Genomic DNA, 10,360 nt, shown 5'->3' on the forward strand with positions numbered 1-10,360 from the left:
AACCACTGAGCCACACCAGCCGGACTGGAGTATTTTTTCAGGTGTTCATGAAGGAAAGCACCTGAGCCTTCCGCTGTTGTTGCCCACAGTGAGCACTCAGGAAACGGTGCTGCTTGCGGTTAGGAGCCTCTGGGCAGTGTGGAGGCTACACCACGGAGCCTGGCTCAGCCCTGTGCCAACAGCTGGGTGGCCTTGGGAGAGACGCTTAACCTGTCTGGGTTAGGATGTCACCTAACTCCGTGCATGCTCCAGTGTGAGGGTTTGTTCCATGGAAGAACACATCCCAGGTGAGTGGGTGCATTGGGGAGGGAGTTGGCACTGTGGGGAGCTCACCACCTATGGGGTCTAAATATCCCCCTAGAGATTATTTTGTCCTCCTAATCTCCCCCTCCTTCTCTGCCATTTCCCACAGGGCTGCAGGCCGAGCTGGGCTGAGAGAGATAAGAGATGAGTGACAAGAGGGCCCATGGACTACCCCATGGTCCCAGACCGGCCTCTGCCCTTCCTGCTGGCTGCCTTTCCAGCCCCAACCTTGGCCTCCCATTCCTGTCCTGAACATGTCTTCTGTCCCTTGGAGGTGGGCCCCTCACTTGCACCTGTATATATATTGATACCTCCACAAGCAAGTGTACAGAGCTGCTCACGCTGTCAGCCACTCAGAGGCACTGTGACAGGGCACAGGATGTGCGATTCGCTCACATACACATGCTTGCACACAAGTGCTGCCCTTGCCAGACCCACAAAGACCTCCTGACATGCAGTACCTCAGGTCACACTGCTAGGTCTCCACATCCGTCCTACACAGCCCTTGGTGAGCATCCCAGAAATGTTTATTGAGCAAATGCTGTGCCTGGTACACATGCTGTCACACCGCCTCAGAACCACCCTGCAGGGTGCACAATCACATGAGCACAGCCTCACATGTTGCCTCAGCACACCCCGTTACACACATACCCCCACGTCCTCTCATACAGTCACTGGTGCCCCATTTCTCACAGTTGTCTGGTGTCGTGCACACCATCTCTCAGAACCTCACCCCCATGGTCACCACCGCACAGAGCAGTCAGCCACCACACACAGTCTCTGCCCATGACGTGTGCAGGTACACGCCATATCATACACCCTGGTTGCTGTCACACGCGGTTTCACATACTAGTACACTCTTGTACTTGCACATCATAACCCACTATCATGAAGGGTGACACGTGCTGTCTCACACGGCCTCACGCCATCACCAAAGAACCACAGGCACCATTGCACACCCCACCTACCACGGCTCTTTATTCAGTCCCACTCAGACTCACACCTCCATCGTCAGGACTCTGATGATTTATTTTACAAATCATTGATGGTCCAGACCAAGAGCTATGGGGAGCCCAGAGGTTGGGTTGTAGAAACTTCTGGCTCCACGCGGAGAGGGACCCTACCCCTGCTCTGAGTCATGCTCTGTGTCCTCATGGGCTGAGTGGCGCATCCACAGTGCTGGTGGTGGTGGGAGGCATGGGGCCTGTGGGGAAGGAGCCTGTGGGTGAACCCAACAGGGGCCCGGGGAAAGGCATGAGGTGGCTGACAGGCCCTGACAGCACCACGGGGCCCGGGCCTCGGTAGAGATGGGCAGTACCAGGTGGGCCCAATCTCAAGCCTGAGGCCACTTCCCCACAATTCCCACCATCGCTGCCCCCAGCCACAACCATGAAGCCACCAGCCGGAGCATCAGCTGGTCCTGTGCCTCCCAGGCTCGACACTGGCTTCTTTTCTTTCTGTGATGGCCTGGGTTTTCTAGACTTTATACCACCCTTCTGCACGGTCCGTGGTCGGTTCACCTGATGAAAGAGAGGCCATGAGTGTTCCCCAACCTCAGACTTTTGCCTCTGTGTCTCCAGCAGGGACACCCTTTCCACCCCACCCCTTAAGAGTCGGGAATTGGGTCAAGGACTAGGGGAGCAGGCCCCAGCTGTGGCACAGATAATGCCCTAAGGAGTCATGAGCTTGTGAGGCCCTAAGCAATGGAAAGGCTGAGGGAGCCTCTAGCCATAGGACTTGCTGATGGCTGGAGGGGAGGGGGAAGGAAATGAGAAATGGAGGAGAGAGAAGGGAGCAGGAGGGAAAAGACAGGCAGGGAGGAGATGAAGGTGTAGAGAAGAGAAGGGTGATAGGGAAGGAGGAGGGAGGAGAATAACAGGGAGAAGAGAGAAAGGGAGATAGGAAGAACACAGGAAAGGAAAAGGAGAAGGAAGGCCAGGTTAGTGGGATGGGGGTGCAGGGGGGAGGCTCCAAGAGGCAGGGCACACCTGGTGTCGCTTGTAATAAAGGCCGCAGGCATTGCACACGGGGTCTCTATTAGCATTCAGCCGCCACACTGCCGTGATGGTTGTCTGGCAGTTGGTGCACTGGGCACCTGCCCGCTTGCTGACCTTCTGGGGGCAGCAAGAAAATGAGGGTCAGTGCACTTGTGGGTGGAGGACCCAGGAGGTGAGGGTCAGGGTGCAGGCAGGGCTTCCTGGACGAGGCATAGACTGAGGGTGCTCTGAGGGGCGAGGACATGGCCTCCTGTCCCGGGGCTTTCCAAATGGCGTGGGGTGCTTCATCAGTGGTTCTCAGCGTTGGCGGACATTGGACTCACTTGGGGAGTCGAAAACAATCCTGATGCCCAGGCAGCGCCCCAGACCAAGTAAATCAGCCCATCTCGGGAGGGCCCCACGGTGATCCCAGTGTGTAGCCAAGGATGAAAGCTGCTGTGCAGGGAGTGGACGGCGTGCCTGCTTGCAGCCCGAGGGTGGGCTGAGGGTAGACACTCCTGTACAGAGCTGGGTCCCTGAGTGGATGGGGCAGGGAGGGGGGATGTGGGTTCTCATAGAGTGTGAGGGCAGAGATCCCTGCCCAGAGAGAGAACAGAGTACCTGGGGGAGGGGAGGCCGGCCTGGGCTCTTACCGGGCGCCTTTGGGGCTTGTTCTGCCTAGTCATCGTCTGACCCCCGGCATTGCACAGGTGGCACTGTGGAGTGGCTTTCGCTCTGCCGGACTTTCGCTCTGCCGGACTTTCGCTGTGCCTGGTACACATGCTGTCACACCGTCTCAGAACCACCCTGCATGGCGCACAATCCCAGGCTTCTGGTGAGGTGGACAGGGGGAAGAGGGACCAGGCTCAGCCCAACTTTGCCTTGGACCCCATCCCCCTCCTCACCCTCCCTGTCCCTTTGGGGGAGCCTCACCACAGGTGGACGGGGGCAGGGCTCCTTGGAGCCTGGGAGAGGAATAGACCGCTGGATTGGGGGGGCTTCTGGTTGGAGGAAAGAAGCTCCTAGGAAAGTCGGGGGGCCCATAAGCACTGCTGGGGACAGGGATGGAGGAAGGCACCGCAGGCCCCAGCGCCAACAGGTCCGGACTCAGTCGCTGTGTCCTGATGTTCTCTAGGAAGGTGCCTCTTGCATAGGAATCTTCTGAGGCCTGGGGAGGGGTGTACTCCCAGGTGGGGCTCACAGTTGCGGGAGGGTAGAGCCCCGTGCTGCCATAGGCCCAGCTGGTGTATGGTGAGCCTCCAGGGGTCCCCTCCAGACAGCAGAGGCATGCATTGACCTGGAAGACTGTTTGGGGTGTGGGTGGGTATGGGAAGGAAGAAAGAAGGGAACAGAAGGTCTGAAGCCATCCTGCTTTCAAGATGCAGTGATTCCCAACAGCCCCACATGGTGGCCAGCCTTCCCACCTTCCCATCGGTTGCCAGAGCAGCTCTGCTGGCCATTGGGGGACTCCTGGGTCTGAGTCCCACTGGTCACTCTGGCAGCTGCAGTCACCAGCAGCCTTTTCCCAATGGGCTTTTAGCATAACTTTGTGGAGCCCCATGGGCCACTCAACTAGGGTCACCCCCACCTACTTACCGTATTCATTCCCAATGAGGCAGTCTGGGGATGTACGTTCCCAGGTCTGCACATACACAGGGAACGTGATCCACAGAGCCTCGTGAAGGCTTCTGGCCATTTCTAAGATGGCTTCTTTGTTAGATTCTACCCTATCTATGGGTCTCCACGGCAACCCCAGTAACATGGAACCCTGCCAGAAAAGCCAGTGCAGCAGCTGCCTGCATATGCTCCAACTGGGGCTGGGGATCGAACCTAAACCCAGGTGCATGCCCTTGTCTGGGAATCAAACCCGAGACCCTTCAGTGCACAAGCCCATGCTCTCACCACTGAGAACACCAGCCAGTGCTCATAAGAGGGCCCATGAGAGGTTCCTATGGGCCAGGCCTGGAAGTTGCGTATGTCACTCTGCTCACTCCATTGATCAGAACTGTCACATGTCCACCTGTCATTGCAAGGGAGGCTGGGAAAGTGAGTGAGTCAGGAAGAAAGGGGAGCAGGGTTGAAAAGCCTATAGCAGTGCCTGCTACGGGATTCTGTAGACTCCCCAGAGCTACGCTGTTTCATGTGGTGGCCACTAGCCACAGTCAGGACAGTGGCTCCTGTACAAGGGGAGGGCAAGGCTTCCAGACCAAGGCTGTCAGAGAGAGTCACATCAGGGCTTCCTATACACGGTCAGGGGAGTGCTTCCAGAGGGCATGTTTAGGGGTTCCTATGAACGATCAGGTCAGAGATTCCCGAAACGGGTCAAGTTACGGATTTCTGTTGGAAGTCAGGGAAAGGTTTCTGCAGAATCCAGCACTGTTATAGGCAAGGCTTCCTGTAGAGGGTCAGAGCCATGGAGCCAGCACAGGGTTAGATCAGCAAGCCCTGCACAGTGTCTGGGCAGGAGGTCCTGTGCCAGGTGAGGCTGTCGGTGCCTATATAGGATGAGGTCTGGACTTAAAACAGGGGGTCAGGACAGGTGCCGCCCACAGATTCCGGAAAGGTTTTCCATGTAAGTTCAAGATTGAAGTTCACATTGAGAGTTGGATCACAGGTTCCTGTGGACTCTGTGGGGTAGGGTGTGAGGTAGGGATTGTTGTGCAGAGTGACGTCAGGGGTCATTGTCAACGATGTAAGCAAGGCTCCTGAACTCAATCGGGGTTCCCAAAGAGTTTACAGGTGGGGATTTCTTTCTTTAAAATATATTTTTAAAGATTTCAGAGAGGAAGGGAGAGGGATAGAAACATCAATGGTAAGAGAGAATTTCTGCAGACAGAGTCAGAGAGGTGGTTTCTGAACTAGATTTTAAGATGAGCAGAGTGGTTGTAAAATGCTACCTGGACGGCAGGGCTGCAGTGCAGTGTGAGGACAGAGCTGTCCCGACCAAGGTCCAGGCAGGATTCCTATAGAGATGGAGTGCCATGAAGAGGGTCAGGCCAGGCATTTCTATAAGGGTGGGTGGGGCAGGCTCTGTCCTGCCACCAGGGAAGGCGGAGGTTCCTGTGCTGTGGTGGCAGGACAGGGTGCCTCCTGTAGAAGGTGAGGACCGGTGATTCTGCTCAGGGTCAGGATGGGTTTCCTGTTGATTAGAGAAATGGTTCCCTTAGAGCTCCAGTATCAGAGAGGCTCCTGAACCAGGCTAGGGCTGCCGTTTTGATAGGAGTTGGGGATCCGGGGCTCCTGAACACGGCGGGTCCAGGGGCCTGTCCAGCACAGGTTCTGCAAGAGGTTTCTGTTCAAGACGAGGACAGGGGCTCCCACAGGATGAGGAGGCTGGGGTTCTGTGGAGCGGCCAGGGAAGTTCTGGACAATCCCTGTCATGAGCAGGGACAACTGTGGTTCTTCAGTGGGCCAGTGTGCTGACGAGCTGAAGGGATGCTGTCCTGTTGATGCTCAACCACTGAGCCACACCAGCTGGACTGGAGTATTTTTTCAGGTGTTCATGAAAGAAAGCACCTGAGCCTTCCGCTGTTGTTGCCCACAGTGAGCACTCAGGAAACGGTGCTGCTTGCGGTTAGGAGCCTCTGGGCAGTGTGGAGGCTACACCACGGAGCCTGGCTCAGCCCTGTGCCAACAGCTGAGTGGCCTTGGGAGAGACGCTTAACCTGTCTGGGTTAGGATGTCACCTAACTCCGTGCATGCTCCAGTGTGAGGGTTTGTTCCATGGAAGAACACATCCCAGGTGAGTGGGTGCATTGGGGAGGGAGTTGGCACTGTGGGGAGCTCACCACCTATGGGGTCTAAATATCCCCCTAGAGATTATTTTGTCCTCCTAATCTCACCCTCCTTCTCTACCATTTCCCACAGGGCTGCAGGCCGAGCTGGGCTGAGAGAGATAAGAGACGAGTGACAAGAGGGCCCATGGACTACCCCACGGTCCCAGACCGGCCTCTGCCCTTCCTGCTGGCTGCCTTTCCAGCCCCAACCTTGGCCTCCCATTCCTGTCCTGAACATGTCTTCTGTCCCTTGGAGGTGGGCCCCTCACTTGCACCTGTATACATATTGATACCTCCACAAGCAAGTGTACAGAGCTGCTCACGCTGTCAGCCACTCAGAGGCACTGTGACAGGGCACAGGATGTGCGATACGCTCACATACACATGCTTGCACACAAGTGCTGCCCTTGCCAGACCCACAAAGACCTCCTGACACGCAGTACCTCAGGTCACACTGCTAGGTCTCCACATCCGTCCTACACAGCCCTTGGTGAGCATCCCAGAAATGTTTATTGAGCAAATGCTGTGCCTGGTACACATGCTGTCACACCGCCTCAGAACCACCCTGCAGGGTGCACAATCACATGAGCACAGCCTCACATGTTGCCTCAGCACATGCCGTTACACACATACCCCCACGTCCTCTCATACAGTCACTGGTGCCCCATTTCTCACAGTTGTCTGGTGTCATGCACACCATCTCTCAGAACCTCATCACCGTGGTCACCACCTCACAGAGCAGTCAGCCACCACACACAGTCTCTGCCCATGACGTGTGCAGGTACACGCCACATCATACACCCTGGTTGCTGTCACACGCGGTTTCACATACTAGTACACTCTTGTACTTGCACATCATAACCCACTATCATGAAGGGTGACACGTGCTGTCTCACACGGCCTCACGCCATAACCAAAGAACCACAGGCACCATTGCACACCCCACCTACCACGGCTCTTTATTCAGTCCCACTCAGACTCACACCTCCATCGTCAGGACTCTGATGATTTATTTTACAAATCATTGATGGTCCAGACCAAGAGCTATGGGGAGCCCAGAGGTTGGGTTGTAGAAACTTCTGGCTCCATGCGGAGAGGGACCCTACACCTGCTCTGAGTCATGCTCTGTGTCCTCATGGGCTGAGTGGGCCTCCACAGTGCTGGTGGTTGTGGGAGGCATGGGGCCTGTGGGGAAGGAGCCTGTGGGTGAACCCAACAGGGGCCCGGGGAAAGGCATGAGGTGGCTGACAGGCCCTGACAGCACCTCGGGGCCCGGGCCTCGGTAGAGATGGGCAGTACCAGGTGGGCCAAATCTCAAGCCTGAGGCCACTTCCCCACAATTCCCACCATCGCTGCCCCCAGCCACCACCATGAAGCCACCAGCCGGAGCATCAGCTGGTCCTGTGCCTCCCAGGCTCGACACTGGCTTCTTTTCTTTCTGTGATGGCCTGGGTTTTCTAGACTTTATACCACCCTTCTGCACGTTCCGTGGTCGGTACACTTGATGAAAGAGAGGCCATGAGTGTTCCCCAACCTCAGACTTTTGCCTCTGTGTCTCCAGCAGGGACACCCTTTCCACCCCACTCCTTAAGAGTCGGGAACTGGGTCAAGGACTAGGGGAGCAGGCCCCAGCTGTGGCACAGATAATGCCCTAAGGAGTCATGAGCTTGTGAGGCCCTAAGCAATGGAAAGGCTGAGGGAGCCTCTAGCCATAGGACTAGCTGATGGCTGGAGGGGAGGGGGAAGGCAATGAGAAATGGAGGAGAGAGAAGGGAGCAGGAGGGAAAAGACAGGCAGGGAGGAGATGAAGGTGTAGAGAAGAGAAGGGTGATAGGGAAGGAGGAGGGAAGAGAATAACAGGGACAAGAGAGAAAGCGTGATAAGAAGAACACAGGAAAGGAAAAGGAGAAGGAAGTCCAGGTTAGTGGGATGGGGGTTCAGGGGGGAGGCTCCAAGAGGCAGGGCACACCTGGTGTCGCTTGTAATAAAGGCCGCAGGCATTGCACACGGGGTCTCTATTGGCATTCAGCCGCCACACTGCCGTGATGGTTGTCTGGCAGTTGGTGCACTGGGCACCTGCCCGCTTGCTGACCTTCTGGGGGCAGCAAGAAAATGAGGGTCAGTGCACTGGTGGGTGGAGGACCCAGGAGGTGAGGGTCAGGGTGCAGGCAGGGCTTCCTGGACGAGGCATAGGCTGAGGGTGCTCTGAGGGGCGAGGACATGGCCTCCTGTCCCGGGGCTTTCCAAATGGCGTGGGGTGCTTCATCAGTGGTTCTCAGCGTTGGCGGACATTGGACTCACTTGGGGAGTCGAAAACAATCCTGATGCCCAGGCAGCGCCCCAGACCAAGTAAATCAGCCCATCTCGGGAGGGCCCCACGGTGATCCCAGTGTGTAGCCAAGGATGAAAGCTGCTGTGCAGGGAGTGGACGGCGTGCCTGCTTGCAGCCCGAGGGTAGGCTGAGGGTAGACACTCCTGTACAGAGCTGGGTCCCTGAGTGGATGGGGCAGGGAGGGGGGATGTGGGTTCTCATAGAGTGTGAGGGCAGAGATCCCTGCCCAGAGAGAGAACAGAGTACCTGGGGGAGGGGAGGCCGGCCTGGGCTCTTACCGGGCGCCTTTGGGGCTTGTTCTGCCTAGTCATCGTCTGACCCCCGGCATTGCACAGGTGGCACTGTGGAGCGGCTTTCGCTCTGCCGGACTTTCGCTCTGCCGGACTTTCGCTGTGCCTGGTACACATGCTGTCACACCGTCTCAGAACCACCCTGCATGGCGCACAATCCCAGGCTTCTGGTGAGGTGGACAGGGGGAAGAGGGACCAGGCTCAGCGCAACTTTGCCTTGGACCGCATTCCCCTCCTCAACCTCCCTGTCCCTTTGGGGGAGCCTCACCACAGGTGGACCGGGGCAGGGCTCCTTGGAGGCTGGGGGAGGAATAGACCGCTGGATTGGGGGGGCTTCTGGTTGGAGGAAAGAAGCTCCTAGGAAAGTCGGGGGGCCCATAAGCACTGCTGGGGACAGGGATGGAGGAAGGCACCGCAGGCCCCAGCGCCAACAGGTCCGGACTCAGTCGCTGTGTCTTGATGTTCTCTAGGAAGGTGCCTCTTGCATAGGAATCTTCTGAGGCCTGGGGAGGGGTGTACTCCCAGGTGGGGCTCACAGTTGCGGGAGGGTAGAGCCCCGTGCTGCCATAGGCCCAGCTGGTGTATGGTGAGCCTCCAGGGGTCCCCTCCAGACAGCAGAGGCATGCATTGACCTGGAAGACTGTTTGGGGTGTGGGTGGGTATGGGAAGGAAGAAAGAAGGGAACAGAAGGTCTGAAGCCATCCTGCTTTCAAGATGCAGTGATTCCCAACAGCCCCACATGGTGGCCAGCCTTCCCACCTTCCCATCGGTTGCCAGAGCAGCTCTGCTGGCCATTGGGGGACTCCTGGGTCTGAGTCCCATTGGTCACTCTGGCAGCTGCAGGCACCAGCAGCCTTTTCCCAATGGGCTTTTAGCATAACTTTGTGGAGCCCCATGGGCCACTCAACTAGGGTCACCCCCACCTACTTACCGTATTCATTCCCAATGAGGCTTTCTGGGGATGTACGTTCCCAGGTCTGCACATACACAGGGAACGTGATCCACATAGCCTCATGAAGGCTTCTGGCCATTTCTAAGATGGCTTCTTTGTGAGATTCTTCCCTAGCTAAGGGTCTCCATGGATACCCCAGCAACATGGAACCCTGCCAGAAAAGCCAGTGCAGCAGCTGCCTGCATATGCTCCAACTGGGGCTGGGGATCGAACCTAAACCCAGGTGCATGCCCTTTTCTGGGAATCAAACCCGAGACCCTTCAGTGCACAAGCCCATGCTCTCACCACTGAGAACACCAGCCAGTGCTCAGAAGAGGGTCCATGAGAGGTTCCTTTGGGCCAGGCCTGGAAGTTGCGTATGTCACTCTGCTCACTCCATTGATCAGAACTGTCACATGTCCACCTGTCATTGCAAGGGAGGCTGGGAAAGTGAGTGAGTCAGGAAGAAAGAGGAGCAGAGTTGAAAAGCCTATAGCAGTGCCTGCTACGGGATTCTGTAGACTCCCCAGAGCTACGCTGTTTCATGTGGTGGCCACTAGCCACAGTCAGGACAGTGGCTCCTGTACAAGGGGAGGGCAAGGCTTCCAGACCAAGGCTGTCAGAGAGAGTAACATCAGGGCTTCCTATACAGGGTCAGGGGAGTGTTTCCATAGGGCAAGTTTAGGGGTTTCTATGAATGATCAGGTCAGAGATTCCCGAAACTGGTCAAGTTACGGATTTCTGTTGGAAGT

The 10,360-nt window shown here is 56.7% G+C and overlaps 2 protein-coding genes across 2 annotated transcripts; both read right to left on the minus strand.

Moving 5' to 3' along the window:
* Window positions 1-1,454: 1,454 nt before the first annotated feature.
* Window positions 1,455-3,061, minus strand: LOC118654275 (erythroid transcription factor-like). The gene is made up of 3 exons (XM_036305605.1): window positions 2,933-3,061; window positions 2,292-2,417; window positions 1,455-1,823 (listed from the first exon to the last, which is right to left on the minus strand). The coding sequence occupies exons 1-3, from the start codon at window positions 3,059-3,061 to the stop codon at window positions 1,455-1,457; spliced, it is 624 nt and encodes a 207-aa protein (XP_036161498.1).
* A 4,096-nt stretch (window positions 3,062-7,157) lies between these two features.
* Window positions 7,158-8,794, minus strand: LOC118654276 (erythroid transcription factor-like). The gene is made up of 3 exons (XM_036305606.1): window positions 8,666-8,794; window positions 8,033-8,150; window positions 7,158-7,564 (listed from the first exon to the last, which is right to left on the minus strand). The coding sequence occupies exons 1-3, from the start codon at window positions 8,792-8,794 to the stop codon at window positions 7,158-7,160; spliced, it is 654 nt and encodes a 217-aa protein (XP_036161499.1).
* Between the last annotated feature and the right edge of the window lie 1,566 nt (window positions 8,795-10,360).

This window comes from Myotis myotis, unplaced genomic scaffold (assembly GCF_014108235.1).
Source record: "Myotis myotis isolate mMyoMyo1 unplaced genomic scaffold, mMyoMyo1.p scaffold_m19_p_4, whole genome shotgun sequence".
NCBI lineage: Eukaryota > Metazoa > Chordata > Mammalia > Chiroptera > Vespertilionidae > Myotis > Myotis myotis.